Source organism: Melitaea cinxia, chromosome 15 (assembly GCF_905220565.1).
Source record: "Melitaea cinxia chromosome 15, ilMelCinx1.1, whole genome shotgun sequence".
In the NCBI taxonomy this organism is placed as follows: Eukaryota; Metazoa; Arthropoda; class Insecta; order Lepidoptera; family Nymphalidae; genus Melitaea; species Melitaea cinxia.
In genome coordinates this window covers 9114068-9135372 of record NC_059408.1, presented here as the reverse complement: position 1 = coordinate 9135372, position 21305 = coordinate 9114068, and the positions used below count along the sequence as shown (strand labels likewise).

The window sequence follows — 21305 nt, the reverse complement described above, 5'->3', positions numbered from 1 at the left end:
CATTAATTTTTTGAAATGTCATTAGGCATAACATATTAAAAATGAATTTTAATGAGGCATTATGGACTTAATAGTTAAAAAAATAGAGTAGAAAATAATAATTTATCATAACAAATAGAATAATTTTAAATGCCTTACATAGCTATATTGTACCTATATTGAATTGAAAAAAATAACAATGTAACAATATGTGTGTGTTTATTTTACATTTTTTTATAATAAATATCACACTGATTGAGTTTGAAACTACAAACTATGTAAAAGAGTAGCCAAACTAAGTTTAGAATAAAAGTACACTGAACAATTAAACCGAGTTCTATGTGAGACCCGAATAAGTTGTAAGTAAATAATAAATACAATATACAGTACCAGTTAATTTTAGACCAAACATTCGTTAAGGTTAATCACTGCAAGATATTGGGTTAGTAGATTGACGTAGACGTAATATAAAATACTTACGGTTGTATTTTTCAGTGTCAGCTTCTCGTTTTGGTTTTGATTCCATTGTTAAGATATAAATATTTTACTGTAAATGCTAAAATTTTGTATAGTGAGGCATAATAATTTATTTTGTATCAGATTTTGACTTTTTGTGTTACAGATTATAATTTGAGCTTGGACTTGTGACACATTCTGCTAAAAATAATTTTTGGGAAGTGGCCAGTTCTTTTGTCATGACCAGTTTGCAATCAAAAGAGGACTGTCGAACTAATGACCCAAATAATGCATTTAATATGGATGCTGAATCATCATTGCCTTTACCACTGGATAGATCTATGTGTATAGTGTTTACTGGACATTTTAACGGGGTTGGTGTAGAGGTTAGGTCCATAGATGAGATGGCCCTGCTGCATCATATGGGTTGTTTTGGTAAAGGATCTGCTTCTAGGTCTAGACCAAATGTTGTACAAAATGATGGTAATCCATCTATCATGCGTAAAAGACAATTCTCGAAGAGAAACTATTGGTATAAAAAATTTGGAAAGTCACAACAATCCGATGAAACAGATTTATTTCTTAAAGGAGTTAATGACCTAATTGCTAAAATTCTTCAAGATACTAAGAAACAAGTAGGAAAAGATGTAATTGATTTGGTTTCGAGTAATGATGAGGAGGATGATATTGAAGACACTGAAGACTTAGACAATTCACATAAATTTGATACTAATGATAAACAAAACTTAGCAGTCATCGTACCCAACAGTGATTCAGAAGATGAAAATTATTTTGCTAACATAAGACCTAAATGTTGTGTAGATAAAATTTTATTACAGGAAAAGCTCATGCTATCCTTAGAGGAAGCTTTTTTCTTACAATATGGACTTGGTTGTTTACAAATTATAAATAATGATAATAAAATACAAAATATTGAAGAATGCTGGAAAATTTTCAGTGAAAATGATCAGCATTTTGTTGAGAAATATGTGGTTTATCATTACTTTCGTTCCAAAGGCTATGTTGTAAAACCTGGAATAAAGTTTGGGGGAGACTATTGTAAGAATATTTATTTTAGTTAATTTTTTTAAAGATTGTTCATTCAATTTGTGATTAGCAATTATTAATTCATTTTTATTAAAATTTTTGTTCCTTGTAGTGTCAGTTAATGGTTAAAATTACAATGCAACTAATGTGCCTGTGTAGGACGAAAGACCCTAAATTAAAAAAAAGAAAAAATATATCATTTTATCCTTTTTGTCAAAGTACTAGTTATTAATTTTTCTATTTTTTTTCAGTATTGTACAAAGACAGTCCGGAAGTTAACCATTCTGAGTACATCATTGTTATTAATTTTGGAAATGATGTTTCTAATTGGATATCTTTACTTGGTCATGTTCGGATGGCTACAACCACACTCAAGGTATTACTTACTGAGAATTAAACTGACTTGTTTTATTGATCAGTTCTTTCATAATTCCACCAAAATCAACATTTTAAAGTAAATATCTTTTTAATAGGCTTTTTTTATTTTAAACAGATACAGAACTAAATAATAATTTAGAAAAATACCTTCAGATTTATGGTTAAAATTAATATAAGCTTGGTTACAATTACCATTTTTTAATTTCAGGAAGTGATGATAGTAGAAGTGTTGAAATCAAGTAAAGAAAATATAAAGTTACCTCGAGATCTAAGTGAATTTAGCGTAAGAGAATTAATCATATCTAGAAAAACACCACTTTTAACAAATGATGACACAGAAGATATGGACTAATGTATTTATTTTTTAAATCTTAATAATTAATAAAGTTTTCAATTTTTTGATTTTATGCTCTTTTAGTCGGTTTTTTAATCCCTGTTCTTCTATATTCACTTCTTTCTTTTAAATATTCTTCCGTGCAAAGCTGTCTGAATTCTTCATTGTTGTACCATGAAGCTAGACATGATTTTAACACTGCATTTTCATCTCTACATTTAAAAACCATAAAAACAGACGATTCTTTACAACATTTATTGAAATTCTCGACTTCAGGAATACATTTTTCTGTTCTAGCTTTTTCTCTAACAAGTTTGGGTATGACTACTTCGGTTTCTACTTTTCTTAGGCTTCTATCATTTGGATCTCCTGTAAAGAGTATAATGTAAGCACTTCAGGTAAAAACTTTAGAAAAATAACCACTAAAATTGTGTACCTAAACCATGAGGACCATCCGAGAATTTCTTAGGTAACACTGATGTTTCAGGCATTTTGAATTATTTATTATTTATGATAACATTCATATATTAATTAATTGATGGATAATATTATGAAAGAATGAATAGAAATATAATATGATCGGTATATATACAATTTTATGTAAACTTTGACATTGACAGTTGTAATCCGTATCGATATTCGATATGCTATCGATACTCTGGTACAGTAATTTCATAGTTCGGCAAAGCACTTTCCATCAAAGACTGCACACAGATATGCACTGTTCGACACTCGAAAACGTTGCATTTGACAGAATTTTGCCCAAAAGTACCAACAAAAATGAAAATAATTTTATTATTTTTTATATAAATTAAGAAATCCAAAAAAAAATAATAATTTGAAGAAACAATTGACTTAAAATAACCTCTGAATTAATTAACGATTATTTTATTAATATTGTTATCGAATAAAAAAAAAATGTAACGGTAATTGAATTATTACTTCGATAAAACGTCTGCTGAGAGCAATATATTCGGTTTGGCTACTTAATTTCAAATTGTTTGGTTGAAATAATTATTATTAATCAAAATAATTATTTATTTTCCTGCGAATCGTAAAAAAAACTTATTGAAAGGTTATATTTGTAAATTAAATAAATATTGAATAGGACCGATAAAAATACCATTTAGGGTTACCATTTATTTAACCTCGCTTAGATGGAATATCCCACACTGTAATATCCTACAGCTGGCCACAGTCTCTTAGGGTTGGCGGATATATCCCTACTATGAGTAACGATCGCTATCAGGTGTACATGATAACAACTGGGAGCGAAGACTTAACGTGCTCTCCGAAGCACGGTGGGAAGACCCACAAGGACTGCACAAACACCCAGACCACGGCAAACATCTGTTTGGCCAATACGATTGTTTGTCATCTGCGGGGATCGAACCCACAACCGCCAGCGTAACAGCCACAAACCAGTGCTGTGACAGTTGCGGTAACGCGGCGTTCCATTTAACGCTCTAACACAATGTTTTGCAGTGTTGCGCAGTGTTATTCAGAGACCCTCTGTGTTAGTAAATGGAAAGAAAACATAATCTGTCAAGAAAAATTTAGTTTCTTTACATTTTTTTTTTGGCAACATTTTATTGGAATCCGATTTGTCCAAGCCGGTGGGTTCTCGCCTCTCGGGGTTCTCAGGTCAGGAATTCAATTCAATAAATATTTATATAATATATTTATATGTTTATATATTATTTATTTTAATTTTTCAATTAAAATAAATAATATATAAACACATATATTATAAAAAAATGCTATAACAATATGATTATGATGTTCATAATTTTGGCGTCAACGACAATGTTTATAATTAAAAAAAAAAAACAAAAAACCCGCCTGCGTGAAGAACAACTAATAGAAAATCAACTGAAAAAGCTGGAACAAGATTAAAATTCAATATGCACACAAAGTCAGCGAAATAAATAGAAACAATATCAAACACTTTGTGCTGTACATTTAAAATATATTAATACGGTAGTCCTTCGAAACTTTATGCAACGTCGTAGATAATATGCAGTCGGAGGCATGAAATTGAAGGATAAGTCAAATCATTCTCTCTTTGTGCATGTCTCCGACTAAATAATCACAATAAAGAGAGAATGATTTTTTTTTTTTAATTATTATTTTATTTATGTCTTTTTAGTCAGACAAATTACGTAATCGGTTCAATTCTTTAAAACAGTTTACATCATGTGGTTGATTAAGTAATTTTTTAGGGTCAAGGGAACTGATAGCAAGCCCGGAGAAAGATCTCACTCTGCTCAAAGCAACGTAAGCCTGACCTTTAGCAAATAGGTGACTGCTTAAGTCAACAACTATTAGTTTTAATATAATGAAATTATTATTAAAATTATTTGTTTGTATTTGGCATTATGTATTTGTTATTGATTTTATTAATGTAATTGTAAATTGGAGTGACATTTATTAATTTTTATTTGTAATTTTAATTGTATGTTTTTTTTAACCATTGTTTTTTATTAGAAAGGCTACACCTAGGTCAGTACAGGTCTAGGAGGCGAGTTTGGCATGGCATAGGCGTGGGAAAGAGCAAAGTCCACATTTTTTAAACTTTAATATTGTATTTCTTTATTAGTATTACGGTAATAATAATCATGATATACCTTTTTAAAATCCTTGTATTGTGCCCTTCAATTTGATACCCATATTGTAGTATTCGAGAAAAAAAATTTTTTTTCATTAACTACAATGACTTCGCGCAGCCGCCATGTTTGATTTTTTTTTTAATGTCACCTATCTAAGAACACTTGGGCAGCTAAGACGAACCTAACAATACCTCAATTATGTAAATCCGTTCAGTGGTTCTGGAAATATGAGGTAGTAAAAAATATTACATACAAATATACATACATACAAGATACGCGCGAAAAACATAACCCTTCCTTGGCAGTCGGGTAATAAAGCCCAACATTTAAATTTCTCAAAATTTTTGTAAATGTAATATTACGATCGATAAATGTGCAGGTCCTGTTTTCGGCAGGCTGGACTTATGTTGCACTAATCATAAGTGTACTACGTACTATAAAAAAGAAAATCCTCGGTTGTGTCTGTCGTATAAGATGTTTATCTGAATAATGTGGCGTAAATGATAATCACAATGAGTATGGATTACTTAATGTAAATTATAATTTTAAGTCGATATAGACCAGTACCACATAACTCTATGTATGAGAAAAACCCCCATGAAAATCCGTTTAATAGTTTTTGAGTATATCGCCATCTAACAGGCATATAAACAGACTGTCCTAGCAGAATATTTTGTTTTATAGTATTATAATAACATATATATTGAGAGATTACATAAATTTTATAGTATCGCCTATGCTTAAAGTTTTGCTATTGTTTAATCAACAATTTTTTTTGTCTGATAACTTTTTTTCTGAGTAAACAAACCTGTAAATAAAGATAATCATTGTTGAACCAATTGTATTATTAGACTTTAAATTAAATCGTACTGTGTGGCCACGGTACTAAAGAATATAGCCACCCCCTCTCTTCTCGTGGGTGTCGTAAGAGGCGACTAAGGGATAGTATAGTTCCGCTACCACCTTGGAACTTAAAAAGACGACCGGTGGCGGGATAACCCTCCAACTGCTGGCTTTGAAATACATAAGCCGAGAAGGGCAGCAGCGTCTTCGTTGCGACAAAGCCAGCCCTGCGGTCACCAACCCGCTTGCCCATTGTGGTGACAATGAGCAAAACACATGAGTTCACGTTATTTTTGACGTAAACTTGTGGAGGCCTATGTCCAGTAGTGGACTGTATAGGCTGTAATGATGTAATGATGAAATTAAATCGACACTGCGAATTGCGATAATGGCAATAACGTGAAGTTCATGAGCTTGCATATTCGACAGCTTGATTGTCAAAATCAAATTGTGTTCTTCATGTCATCAACTCATCGCATGAATATTGGTGTTAATGTTAAATTCCCATAAGTTTTCTTTATAATAAAGCTTCCTTGAAATTTTTGTCAAATCTTATTGTTTGGTAAGCAAATTGACATATAAAACGAATTATTATTAACTATATTTAGTCGTAAAGTTTTTCGAGCAAATCCATACACAACATGAATACATCAGCATCTTTTGTTTTTTATAGTTAACATATCAGGTGTGAAGTATGGATCGTCTTTTACGCCTTGGAAGTGGTATGGCGGGTTTGTCTCAAGCACCGCCACCGACTGATGCCCCAGTCGTGGATACCGCTGAACAAGTCTACATCTCATCTCTTGCTCTTTTGAAAATGTTAAAACACGGCCGTGCCGGTGTTCCCATGGAAGTTATGGGTCTTATGTTAGGTAGGTGAAATTTTATGAAATATTTTCAGTTATATTTTATTAATAGTTTACAAGAACTTGCTTTATATTTGTTAAATTATTTATTATAGGAGAATTTGTTGATGACTATACAGTTCGCGTTATCGATGTATTTGCCATGCCTCAAACTGGTACTGGTGTATCTGTGGAAGCAGTTGATCCTGTTTTCCAGGCTAAAATGTTAGATATGTTAAAACAGACTGGACGTCCTGAAATGGTTGTGGGCTGGTAAGTGAATATTGTCATAAATGTTTATATTAATAATGTCGCTATTACATTATTACCAATTAGATTAATTTATATGAAAATATGTTTATACCCTGTCTGTACATAAAATTTTTCCTTCTTCTACTTGGGTTGTCTGGAAGAAAAGACTAATTGAGCCACAAATCTGCCAATGTACTATATAATGTTTTATCTTTAATTACTTAACAATATATTAGTGGTCTATAATAAAGTATAATAAAATAAATATAATATATATTTTGTACAATGTTTTGTATGCTACTAAAATTTATATCTAATTGTAATTATAATTTTCAGGTATCACTCACATCCGGGATTTGGCTGCTGGTTATCTGGTGTTGATATCAACACTCAACAGTCATTTGAAGCATTGTCTGAGAGAGCTGTAGCAGTTGTGGTTGATCCCATCCAGTCAGTAAAAGGAAAAGTGGTCATTGATGCTTTCCGCCTAATTAACCCGAATATGATGGTTCTAGGACAAGAACCCCGACAGACAACCTCCAACTTAGGTCATTTGCAAAAACCATCAGTGCAAGCTTTGATTCATGGTCTAAACCGTCACTACTACTCCATTAGTATAAACTACAGAAAGAATGAGTTGGAGCAAAAAATGTTACTCAATCTTCATAAAAAATCTTGGATGGATGGACTGACTCTGGCTGACTATAAGGAACACTGTTTAATTAATGAAACTACAGTCACAGATATGCTTGAATTGGCTAAGAATTACAACAAAGCTCTCGAAGATGAAGAAAAGATGACACCAGAACAGCTTGCAATTAAGAATGTTGGTAAACAAGACCCCAAGAGGCATTTAGAAGAAAAGGTCGACGTATTGATGGCAAACAACATTGTACAATCTCTTGGAGCGCTGCTTGATACCATGGTGTTTAAATGATTGTCTAAAATACTTTTAAATTTTAAGGCTAAATAAAGTTTTTTGTATATGACTTGTTTCATATTGTCTGTAACCTAGTAAATTTGTTTATTCAAAGTGCTTATTGTTAGGTTATACCGTGTGGTGTTGGCCGAGTAGAATATCACCACCCCCTGTCTTCCCGTGGGGGTCGTAAAAGGTGACCGAGGGATGCACCTGGCTCAAAGTCTCCCAGAATGGGGTCTCCGACAAGCATTTGTGGCATAGCCCTAAAATGCGAAAGACTTCAGGCAGGCGAACTGGCTCCACACGTATCGACTTGTCGTTTCTGTGGGCCTAGCCAGTGAGGTCGAGAGGGTGGTGCAGAGCTTAGGCAACTCTGCGTTTTTCTGAAGAGTGTCCTAGGCGACACAGTGTCTGTCTGACAATGTCTAAATCGACGGACAATAGACGGACTAAGGCCAATGATGATTACTATAAAATAAACAAATTTTATACTACTCATTGTATTTTAGTAATAACAATCTTTGTGGAGTATTTTGCTTACAGACCATTTTATGTATTCATAATTTATGGGAAACTTTGCATTTGCAAAATTTTGTTAAATACTGTTTTAAAACTTCTGTGAGATATTAATACTTGTTAAAGAAAAATTTTACACTATTAATTAAAGCAAAAACTCTTGTCAAATTTCATTGTACTTTGTGAAGTGGTAATTAGGGAACTCAAGTTCAGGTAACAATCATTCCTACTCTTCTGTTTCATTTTGTTTAGTCATTATGTGGGAAGTGGTCCTGGATGGAGTTGTGGTTAGGAGTGTGAACTTAAACTTTGTAACTGTTTTCAATGAGGGTGAGCTAGGATAGTTAGGAATTGTGAGCGAGGCCACCCTACCATTGTGCCGGGGCCCGGTGGTTTCGTCCGGGCTTACCGCTGGGGCGAGGTGGTAAATGCTAGCGCGACCCCATCTCGCCCCACCCAGGCAGACGACTACTCACACGTGGTGGTTTTTTAGTCAGTAGGAGTCTGACAGACGGTTACCTCTGACGCCCCCGCGCCGGAGGGTATCCATGATGGATTTTCCCTACGTAAAAAAAAAGAAATTCGGGGCTGTTATATGGTGCTTGCTAGCGCGATCCCATCTCGCCCCACATAGGCGGAGGTATATATAAAAATTATATTGGTAATGATGGAAATACTGAGAAGTTAAAACAGTAAAATAAACTTTATTATATTGTAATGTCTACAATATACATGTAGTTTAAAATGAATCTTATAACTGATAACTTAAACTTATTAATGTTCTTACCTGACAAACGAAAAAGACACATTTTTAGGAGTATGTATAGAATTATCAGAGGTAGGATACTTGTTATAGAAATTTTTATAAGATTAAAGAAAATTTTAAATACTGCATTATGATTTAATACCCATACAAAACGTCGACTTATATCTATACTAATATTATAAAGCTGAAGAGTGTTTGTTTGTTTGTTTGAATGCGCCAATCTCAGAAACTACTGGTCCGATTTGAAAAATTCTTTCAGTCTTAGATAGCCTATTTATCGAGGAAGGCTATTCCTATATCATTACGCTAAGACTAATAGGAGCGAAGCACCAGTGAATAATGTTTCAAAATCGTTTTTTTTCCTTTTGAGAGCTTCCGCTGCTTAACCAGTTGGTTTCGTAAAAATCATGTATGACAAAATTGTTTCCCTTTAAAAGATCCAAACAAAGTCTACGACAGCATATGACATGTTGGCTCACTATAACCTTTTTTATGCTAGCTAAATTTGTTCTAAAATAATGCATTATTTGCGAAGGTGTTTTTATAAACATGATTATCATATCATATCATGATTTATCTTTATCCAAATAAATATTATTCATTCTAAGTATTTAATTTAAAACAAAATTGAGCTTTACATCATTCGGTTTCAATGAATATCTTAGGAAATATCGCCTCGATATTTACGGTCATTTTTTAACAGGTAGGTACAGACAGACATAGGCGTACCCAGAATATTGTGATGGTAGGGGTAAAAAAAGGAAAACTCGGATAAGTAGTAGAATTTTTTTAATTATTTTTATTTACTGCAACATTGCTTGCGGAGATTTAGGCTAAATCTACCTAAAATGTTCTTATTAAAATCTAAAATATCAATTATTATCAAATGTTCCACCTTGTCCCACCGTGGGTCCGCCCATGGATACAAAATTAATAAATTGCTAAGTAAACGCTTGCAAACGAAGAAAATCGACTTCAATTTTCATTGATAACTTATGTACATATTATTACTACGTAAGTATAATCGAATAAATAACACATTAGGGTTAGCTCAAAAAGTAGGTACCTACTCGTCACGTCTTGGATCAAATTTAAATCAGACAATATGACATGCACCAGCATTCGATTAAAATAAGAATCATAAAATCGCCCGCTCGCTTCAGCCTGTAACATTCCATTGTTGGGCATAGGCCTCTTTCCCAAAGTAGGAGAAGGATCAGAGCTTAATCCACTTAGTTGTTCCCCTGCAGGTTGGCGGATATATTCCCTACTACGAGTAACGATCGCTATCAGGTGCACATGAACAACCGGGACCGACAGCTTAACGTGCTCTCCGAGGCACACTCAATTTGACTATCTTTTCAATGTGTTAACCTTATAACATATTACTGGGTGTAATGGTGTGTGTGCCGTGTCGCCGGCGCCTAAACACCGACGGTCGCGCGTTCGATTTCAGCTCGGAGTGGATATTTGTGTTTATACAAAGATTTATTTCCGGTTTGATTGTCTATCCTTGTGTCTCTCCACCGTACCTCTGAAAGCACGTCACGTGTCGGCTCCGGTAGTCATAGACACCTGATAGAAATCGTTGCTCATAGGTAGGGAATATTTCCTCTAACACGCAGCGGAGCAGCGCGGTAAATTAAGCCCCGATCCTTCTCTTACATGAAGAAAGATATCTATGCCTAGCAGTGCGATGTTACAAGCTAAATCAATCAATACTAAATATTGGTTACAATGCACAAAGACATTTTCTGATAACGACGTTTTATAATGATACCGATGATTATGTAGCACACTGTTGGAATGAATTCTTTAGAAAGTTATAGGTAATTTTGTCACAATTTAGTTTTATTTGTTTAGTTTTAAAGAATCGTTAAAATAAAATAGCACGTGTTTCGATACCTCAGGAAAGAAAGCACTAAACAAAAGTAAGATCGATGGGATCCAGGGTTGGAATTCGTAACGTAATTCATATATAGTTCTGAACTATATTTTAGGTCTAAGCCGTAGTCTTTATATATAAAAAGACAAGTCCTGACTCACTCATCAACGCCCAGCCCAAACTCTTGGACCTAAAAAGCTGAAATTTTGCACAGAGTTTCCCCTTTATGAATTGTACAAGGTATACGGAATGATATTTCGGAATTCAACCCCTAAAGGGGTAAAGTAGTGGTTCAAAATTTGTAAAAATAAATAAGCAAATACGTCTTTCGGGATTTTCCGAAATTCAACCTTTTAGGGGATGAAATGCGGTAAATAAACCTAATAATCGACACGAGTGTCGTTATTTGTGTTTTTTGGGACGTTGATTTCGAAAATGGTAGTTATTTCGAAGTCTAAGACGGCGGACATGACACAAAATTATTTAAATTGTTTCCCAATACAAACTCTCAACTTTTGTTTCATCACTAGGGGGTGACTATTCAATTCGAACCTTTGTAGGTGTATTCCAACAAAAAAATAAGTAATCATACGTTTTCAAAGTTCAAATAGATCATTATAACATTAATTTGAACTGGTCTACCGTCTCACACATTTATCCTCAAAGTGAGAGTTCCAGCAATGCTACTGGGAAATCTCAATCCGCCTAAGTTGTGCAATGGGACCAGGTTGCGTGTGAAAGTCTTATATAAAAATGTGGTAGAGACCATTATATTTACTGCATGTGCTCGAGGTGAATCGGTGTATATACCGCGGATACTACTTATACCGACGGAGTATCCATTCGAACTTAAAATATTGCAATTCCCCTTAAGGGGCTACACTACCTCAGCTCGAATTCAGATTTCATCCGTACTAAAAACACAAAGAATTGAGAGCGCTTGGTTGTTCATCGCGCGAATTATATGTATTTTCTCCCCTCAAACATTACCAATAGTTGTTTTTTAAAAAACGCAACAGATAAAATGTTCTTCATACTTATTTCAATTACCATGCTTAATCTCAAGTCCATAACTTCTATATTTACTGAGATATTAAGGTTTTAATACAAAAATAAAGGTATCTTTGCGATTTTTTTGTATCGAGAAAATTTTATGGAATCGTGTTTTCGAAACATATGAAAGATAGTTTATATCCTGAACTTTACCATACATAAATTTCAAACTTAAATATTCAGTAGTTTGGAAGATATGGATATCCTGCCGAGTGGAAAATAAGCAATTTGAGGTAGCATACACTCTTAAGGTCTGTTTCGCAATGGCGATCAATAAGTCTCAGGGTCAGTCACTGAAAACAGCAGGAATTGATCTTAGGGGGGATGCCGCGCAAGAGCGCGGCCAGTTTTACATGGCCTGCTCGAGAGTGAGCTCATCTAACAACTTGGTCGTGTTAGCATCTGAAGGCAGAACCTCTAATGTATATATAAAGAAGTAGGTACTTTCAGCATAGACTGAAAAATAAATAGTCTTAACCCTTAGGTACTTCCCTAAGTAGGTTTCCTGCGCGAGCGAAGCTGCGGGCAAAAGCTAGTAACTAAATAAAATTATAGAAAGTAATTTATTTTACTCAATAAGTAAATAGGAAATTACAGTTAAAATTCTGCGTACTTTACATTACGAAATAATGGTACGTGGAACGATGAAATTTAAGTACAATTAATTAATTCAAACAAATAAATTTATATTTGTAAAATGAAGATTCAAAAGTGCTTTTGAAGCACCTACTTTGCATAAGCGAGTTTGGACCGATGACTTTGCATACACTCCTAGGCACACCTTGGAGACAAATATTGTCGTAAATCACGTTACGAAATCTGCGAATCGAACATCCGACCGTCGTCGTTTATCACTAGTATAATTTAACTATAAAAAAGTATGTATTGTAAGTATGGTACGATTGTAATGTGGTACCACACCTACTAGTAGTACTACCCCACTATTAGGCATTTCTGGTAGCATGACCCGTACTTAGCCGTATTTTTGTTCTTCTATAAAATAATATGGTTTTGATGTGTACCACATTTTTATTTTAATAAGAAAAGTAATATTTTTCATAAGATACGTCATCAACCCTAAAGGGTCCTGGCACGGAATTGCAAAAGAAATACTTGTTTTTGTGGACACGCTATGATTAATATATTAGTGTATTATTTTAAGGAAATTATTACACCAATAATTTTTATTGCTATTTATTTGTAAATAATCCGTTATTAAACAGTTTGTATTGAGTGTGTGAATTATTATTTATACTATGAAAAAAATAAAATTTTTTACCTTACAGATTTTAGGTATTTTAGATTTTTCTTTACATAATTAAAAAGTTATTAGAAGCAGAGATAAAAAGTTAACTTTAATTTTGTTTTTTTTTGCAAGTTTCCCAAGGTTAGACATCAAATTACTTAGTACATAATTACGATACTACGTCTATTTCCCTATCATTCCAGTCTGCTAGCCAGCAATTGACATATTATCTTCGAACTTAAGCATCGTTATAGCTTTATAGGTCCGGAATGGTCAAGTCTAAATAGGTACCTATTCTTATGCGACGTATGAACTATGTTCTCTTGCTCTGATCTTATAGTAAACTGTAAATCGGGGTAATTATAATATAAAGTATGAATTACAAAATATTTGTAGTTATTTCTATTTTTAATGATTTCACAGTGTAATTCACATTTTGTTGAAGCAAATTTACTTTGTTAAAGTGCCCTAAGCTTTATTTGCGTATGGTTTTGTCGAGTAGCAAATGGGCTCCCACAAATGACTATAGTGTGTAAATTTTTACTTCTCTTTGTGAGATGAATACTAAGAACATGAATAATACGGGAAAAAATCGTTTGTCAGAATCAGAAAGGACTGTTAAAGTTATGGCTACGCACACTCTGAGAATAAAGATTTATGCGCTGCGTAACAAGTCATATTCTTCTCATGGTGGTAATAAAATACATTATTATTACATTTCTCGCGTACGTGTTTGTTGTACTCGTAAGTAGAATAGATAGATAGACGACGCTTTAGCGCAATGGTCACAGAACTGGTCCATGGCTGTTGGGCTGGTGGTTGCGGGTTTGATCACCGCACATGGGATACATTTGTATTGGCCATACAGATGTTTACTGTAGTCTGGGTGTATGTTTGTATGTGCTTGCAATCGTGCATTGTGTCTATTTCCGGTCTCCCATCACAGGAGTAAATCTTAGCAGAAGCCGTTGAGTGTGGTCGTAAGACTTTTGAAACATACCTAATTGTTAACTCATTATTATAAACTCTATTTTAATAGATTTCATTAATTACCATGCCTATAATTTAATAAGCATACTCAGATAAAAATTTTGAATTTATTTAAAGGCCAAATCATACAGAAGTAAACCAATAAAAATAAATAAAATTGGAGTGTCTGTTTATAATATTAAAATGATCGCTTTTACTAAATGCATATGGATGTATGTATGTGTATGATACATATACGTTTTTATTTTATTTTTATTTTTATAAATGAGAACTGAACGATAACTTTTTCGTTAAATTCCACGCGGACGAAGTCGCGGGCACAGCTAGTGCTATAATATTATGCAGCTACTCATCTAACTACCATCAGAAACAGTAATTAGTAAAATGATATTTCAAAATACGAAGACGTCATAATCAAAACCACAATTATCTCTTAGCTCTATTCTCTAAAAAATCTCTGTTGTTATCTAAGTATATTATAAACAATAGAGTACGCTTCGTCTCAAAAAATAATATTCGTTTGCATTAAATTCGTCTTTCATCAAACAAACTGCAAAAATATTAATCTTTATTTTACGCTTCTTTTTCCTGACGAATACAACTCATTACACATTTATTTACGACTGAAAGAAATTCTTATCTTTTAATGAAAGATTTTGTTAACAAAATATCTTTATTTAACATAATAGAAATGAAACATTCTTAAAAATGACTATTTCATAACTATGAATTACTGACACTTGTGTCTATATACCTACTAGCTGACCCCGCAAACGTTGTTTTGCCATAATTATAACCCCCTTAATCCCCCCCCCCCTTATAACTTAGGGGTATGAAAAATAGATGTTGGCCGATTCTCAGACTTACCCGATATGCACACAAATTTCATAAAAATCGGTCCAGCCGTTTCGGAGGAGTATTATAACTAACATTGTGACACGAGAATTTTATGTATAAGATTAATACGTGAAGCAAAAACTTTGTACCCATTTTTACGGAAATTGCGTGCATGGAGAAGTATGAAATTTCGCACACTTATAGTTTATATAGAGAAGGCGAGCAGAATGCTAATATTTTCTTTTAATTATACATAAAATATACATTAAATTAAAAAAAAAAACCATTACATACACTACTAGTCTGACGTCAAATTGAGAATAGATTATTATAGATTAATTGTTTGTCTATACTGAATTTCAAAGTTACTTCTTACTTCCAGTGGTGCTACAACCCTTTGTGGGTATTGGCCTCTTCCACGATTTTTTTCCACTTGTCACGATCTCTGGCGACCTTCCTTCAGTTCGTAAACTTGCCCATCGTACGTAAATCCTCCTCTATGCAGTCCTTCCATCTTTTCCTAGGTCTTCCTCTCGGTCTCTTCTGCTGTGGTGTCCACTCAAATATTATTTTGGCTGCCCTGGTTTCCGGCATTATCAACCCAGAACAAACGATGAACATGTCGGAATAGTGACAGAGAACTTTTAACGGAAAAGGAGGACATCATTAGGCGATGGCGTGAGCATTTTGATGACCTCCTAAACGTTAGCGACGATGATTCAGATGTACTGCCTACGTACTACAATGTCGAAGAACAGCTTGAACCACCCACACTGCTAGAAATAAAACCAGTTCTTGACCAACTTAAGACAAACAAAGTACCAGGAACTGATGCAATTAATTCTGAGATGCTGAAAAATGGTGGACCGTCACTTGAAGATAGACTACATCGCTTTGTCACAGCAATATGGAACGCAGAAAGAATGCCAGAAGAGTGGAATCTAGCTATTATTGTACCTATATACAAGAAAGGCGACAAAACGGAATGTGGTAACTATAGAAGAATTTCGCTTCTCCCTATAGCTATAGCTTATAAAGTGTTTTCCGGAGTTGTATACAGACGATTGCGCTCTTATGCTGAAGAAATATTAGGCGAATAGGCGAAGGCGGATTCAGTGGACATAGGCCTCCACATGTTTACGCCAAAAATAACATGAATTCATGTGTTTTGCCCATAGTCATCACGCTGGGTAGACGGGTTGGTGACCGCAGTACTGGCTTTGTCGCGCTGCCCATCTTCGGCCTGTGTATTTCAAAGTCAGCAGGTGGTTATCCTGCCATCGGTCGGCTTTTTAAGTTCCAAGGTGGTAGTGGAACTGTGTTATCCCTTAGTCGCCTCTTACGACACCCACGGGAATAGACATTTAGTTTTCTATGATTCTACAAAAATATTTCGCAAACTCTATCTCTCTACTCTCTCTATCTATCTCTACTCTATCTATCTACTCTATTATCTATTTCAGGACGTGTGACGATATTATAGAAAATTTTAGATTTTTTATCATGTTCATAAATAAATATAAACACCGTAGTAGCCTTAAAGAAAATTTATTTCTAAAAGCGGCGAAAGCAGAACAAAACAGGACTTTGAGTGGTTCGCGTTACTTGTAGGTACTAACCAAGATTTTATTGCAACTCGACCTTAATTAAGTCACTCTTTGATATGTGAATTCCAACTACAGCTGTTTAAAACTTATTTAATGTGTATAACTTGATCGCCATAACTGTAAAATGATAGGTAGGTTACTACTTCATTTATTCTGTATATGTTATAATTGTAAATTTACACATAAAAAAACATACAATCGAATTGAGAACCCTACCCTTTTTTGAAGTCGGTTAAAATAAGCACTGGTAATCAATATTTTGTTATTAATAACTTTTTTTCTGTATAAAACAAACAATCTATTAAATTTAATAAATTTGTCAGGAATAGCCAAACAGTTATTAATGTCACTCGTTACTGTTGTATAGGTCGGGAGGAGTAACGCCGAGTTGGTGGATGCACGACATGGACGCACGAGGTAATGCGATTGTCAGGGTTGGCCGTGTCAGCAATAGTACTGTCGTACGCAATTAGTAAGGAATTTATAAACAACAGATGCACATCGTTCGATAGTCAACTACCCTCACTTATTATATTACTCGAGTTATTCTGACGTGTATAAAACGAACAGTGCAACCGCCGCTAAGGCAGTCTTGGCTCTGGCTTGGCACGATACACTTGTTGTATCCTGCTAGTAGCTTAACCTAGACTCATTCAATAATTAATTTGTGCAAACGAATTAATTGTTATCTATTACGATTAATTTGGCTAGGCGAGGCGTATAACTCGAGCAGTGAAGGTGAGCGTTGATGCGCATCTCAAAGGGGATCTCCTTAAACCTACACCTAGGTCGCAAGTCCTAGGCACTGCTCTGAGTTACTCCCTCCGCCACACGATAGACTCGATCGGAACGCTGAAGAGCGCGCACGCATCCACGTGTTCGGTGAACGTTACAATTTTGTTATAATCTTTTTAAGTACTACCTACATAATATTGTAAAGAGTGCGAGTATAACCTACGCCCGCGCCCTGCAAATATAGTAAACGAGCTTCCAATTAGTCGAAAGACTACAAATTTTTAAGATTGAAGTATGTATACCTAATGATTGTAAGATCTTGTAATAATGAATTAGAAACACGGTAGAAAATTAGGTAGGTATTGCATAATCATATGTACAATTTTTAGCGTTGTTTCGATAAAATTGGGGAATAATTAAAAAGTACACAGTTTTTATTATCCTATAAAAGTATTAAATGGTTTACTGAACAAACAGGTAGCAACGATTTAGAAGATAAATCCCTTAAGTTAGTAAAGTAAGCGAAGCGCTTCGAGCATTATACAAGTGATCGCGCAAAATTATATTCAACTAGCTGTGCCCGCGGCTTCGCCCGCGTTGAAATCAGTTGTCACAAAGTTTTCCCGGCAAACTTCCAGTGAAACTCTCATTAAAATCGGCTTAGCCGTTCCGTAAACCTTCCTCTTGAACCGCATGAAAATCCTTTCAGTAGATTTTGAGGAAATCGATCACATACACTTTTGGGGACTTTGTTTTATAATACACTAACTGTTGCCCGTGACTACATCCACGTGGTTATGAAGATATGTATTACTATTAAGATGTTTAACGCATTTTTTTTTATTTCAGTCACTTGAAATGCTTATCACACAATGCTTATAACTTTTTAAAAGGCACAATTTAGTATAATTTAAAACTTGTTACTATTACTACTATTTTTAGTTTTATTTTCAGGCTGCAGTATAAATAACCTATCGACGAACTTATAGCTGCTGTATATGTTTCATACAAACTATCAACCCCAATTAAACCCCCTTAGCGGTGGAATATCGCAAAATCTCTCTACTCTACTACTATTATCTACTAACTATAATCTACCTTCCTGCTAAATTTCATCTTTATCCATTCTAGATAGATGGACCCCCCAGCTGTTTTTGGGTTCTCGTGATGAGTGAGTCAGTGACCTTTCTCTTTTATATATATAGATTACGATGCATTATTTGGACACCTCCTCACCATCTATAGAGCATATATTTTAAATTTCAAGTCTTTTACTTCAAAAACATAGGACTTTCATACAAATTTCCAACCCCCGTTTTATCCATTTAGGGGTCGAGTTTCGTAAAATCCGTTCTTAGCGGGTTTCTACGCCCTATAAGGAACCAACCTGCCAAATGTCAAATTTGTAGCTGTTATAGTTTCGGAGATTTCGTGATGAGTGAGTCAACCTACCATCCCCGTTTCAACCCCAAAAGGGAGGTGATTTCTAAAGATACATTATTTGAACACTTTCTCACCATCTATAGAGCATACATTTTAAAATTCAAGCCTCTTACTTCAAAAACATAGGACTTTCATACAAACTTCCAACCCCCGTATTACCCCTAGAAGGGTCGAGTTTCGTAAAATCCTTCTTAGCGGAAGTCTACGATCTATAAAGAGCCTACTTGCTAAATTTCAAGTTTGTAGGTGTTATAGTTTCGGAGATTTCGTGATCAGTGAGTCAACCTACGAACCCCCGTTTTAACCCCAAAAAGGAGTTGATTTCTAAATATACATTATTTGGACACCTTTTCACCATCTATAGAGCATACATTTTAAATTTCAAGTCTCTTACTTCAAAAACACAGGCCTTTCGTACAAACTTCCAACCCCCGTTTTATCCCCTTAGGGGTCGAGTTTCGTAAAATTTGTTCTTAGCGGATGTTTACGTCCTATAAGGAGCCTACCTGCTAAATTTTAAGTTTGTAGGTGTTATAGTTTCGGAGATTTCGTGATCAGTGAGTCAACCTACGATCCCCCGTTTTAACCCCAAAAAGTAGTTGATTTCTAAATATACATTATTTGGACACCTTTTCACCATCTATAGAGCATACATTTTTAATTTCAAGTCTCTTACTTCAAAAACATAGGACTTTCGTACAAACTTCCAACTCCCGTTTTACCCCCTTACGGGTCGGGTTTCGTAAAATCCGTTCTTAACAGATGTCTACGATCTATAAGGAGCCTACCTGCCAAATGACAAATTTGTAGCTTTTATAGTTTCGGAGATATCGTGATGAGTGAGTCAACCTACCATCCCTCGACTACGTCTGTCAAAGTCACGACTAGCAAGTAACGCTCTGTGAAAATTTATAATTTTATTGTTAATCGGTGCTTCCTCGAAAGTCCTCGAAAATCCTACGTTATTATATAATCTAGTGATTATTAGTGTTGCTGTTGTTGCAGCGAAATTTAAACATCAGACGTGAAATTCAATCATATTTGCTGGTATTTCATCGTGAAAAGTAAGACTACCCTCACAGTAATTTGTCATAAAATAGTTTTAAGTTTACCGACACTGTCATTCAAACCATAGACGAATAGTGTTGCCATAGTCATATAAAAATACTATTTGGGAGAATTTGCATTTTTTTTTGAGTATTATTTTCGAAATGAGTGCCAAAAATTTAAAAAACAAAGATTGTGCCGGTTGTCGTGAAAAATTATCAATGGTAGAAATTTTGAAATGTTCATTATGTTCCTTGAATTATGACTTGATTTGTGCTGGCTTGTCTATTGCCCACTATAGTTCTATGACCGTATCCGAGAGAGATGGATGGCAATGTATCGAATGTCTAAGCAAGAGACCTAAGTCTGATAACCAGAATACTCCTGTCAGGTCCTTACTTCGTGCTAATAGTATTCCCTCTGATCAGCGGCATGATGATAGCCCTGAGATTAGCTATGTTAACACTATGCGTTTGAAGCAGTCGAAAACAGCTTCCTTGACCACTTCACCTAAACCGTCATCTGTGGGCTGCGACTGTGTTTCTGAAGAGAAGCTGCGGGCAATCATAAAGCAGGAAGTTACTAGTATTCTTCACATGGCCATTGATCGTCGAGTCACTGACAGATTAAAATCTATACAAAGCGATTTGCTTGCGGTTCAGGATTCAATCAGTTTTGTAAACAATGAGTTTGAAGATCTAAAAAAACAGATCGAGGAAAAGTCTGCATATCAATGACCTGTTACAAACTAGTGGCATTCATTGTTATGCGGACGACAGCACCGGGGACGCCTTATACACAGGCCGTCCTAATATTTCTCGGGAACGAGTCGATGAGTGTCGGAACAAACTTGTGTCTGAAATCGAGTCTCTTTTAGCCAAAGTCTCGCAATGGGGACGACATAATCTAGTCCAGTTTAACCCTAATAAGACACAAGTTTGCGCGTTTACCGCAAAAAAATCACCCTTCGTCGTTCCTCTTAAATTTGAAGGCACTCCCTTAACAGCCTCGGCTAGTATTGGGATACTTGGCGTCGACATATCGAGCAATGTGCAATTTCGTGGTCATCTGGAAGGAAAGGCTAAACTAGCCTCGAAGAAACTTAGTGTGCTCAGTAGGGCGAAGCAGTATTTCATGCCTTGCCACCGCCTACAATTATATAAGGCACAGATCCGGCCCCACATGGAATACTGCTCTCACCTATGGGCTGGAGCGCCCCAGTACCAGCTCCTTCCATTTGACCGTGTTCAACGCCGAGCGGCTCGAATCGTTGGCGACAAGATTCTCTCCGATCGGCTCGATTCTTTGGCACTGCGTAGAGATGTCGGGTCACTCTGCATCTTCTACCGTATCTACCACGGGGAGTGTTCTGAGGAATTGTTCGGACTAATGCCTACAGCAGAATTCCACCACCGGACATCGCGTCGAAATTCAAAATTTCACCCACATCACCTCGATGTCTGGAAGTCTACGACAGCTCGATTTTTGCGCCATTTTCTGCCACGCACGACCCCT

The 21305-nt window shown here is 35.1% G+C and overlaps 3 protein-coding genes across 3 annotated transcripts; 2 read left to right on the top strand and 1 right to left on the bottom strand.

Moving 5' to 3' along the window:
- Window positions 1–637: 637 nt before the first annotated feature.
- On the top strand, window positions 638–2265 carry LOC123660074 (tRNA-splicing endonuclease subunit Sen2). The gene is made up of 3 exons (XM_045595182.1): window positions 638–1494; window positions 1734–1858; window positions 2069–2265. The coding sequence occupies exons 1-3, from the start codon at window positions 675–677 to the stop codon at window positions 2210–2212; spliced, it is 1089 nt and encodes a 362-aa protein (XP_045451138.1). The 5' UTR covers window positions 638–674; the 3' UTR covers window positions 2213–2265.
- LOC123660075 (COX assembly mitochondrial protein homolog) lies at window positions 2178–2761 on the bottom strand. Its single transcript, XM_045595184.1, has 2 exons — window positions 2631–2761; window positions 2178–2563 (listed from the first exon to the last, which is right to left on the bottom strand). Exons 1-2 carry the CDS (start codon window positions 2683–2685, stop codon window positions 2265–2267), a joined length of 354 nt encoding a protein of 117 aa, XP_045451140.1. The 5' UTR covers window positions 2686–2761; the 3' UTR covers window positions 2178–2264.
- Window positions 2762–6084: 3323 nt separating this feature from the next.
- On the top strand, window positions 6085–7732 carry LOC123660512 (26S proteasome non-ATPase regulatory subunit 14). The gene is made up of 4 exons (XM_045595574.1): window positions 6085–6208; window positions 6320–6518; window positions 6608–6764; window positions 7080–7732. Exons 2-4 carry the CDS (start codon window positions 6341–6343, stop codon window positions 7678–7680), a joined length of 936 nt encoding a protein of 311 aa, XP_045451530.1. The 5' UTR covers window positions 6085–6208; window positions 6320–6340; the 3' UTR covers window positions 7681–7732.
- Window positions 7733–21305: the final 13573 nt, after the last annotated feature.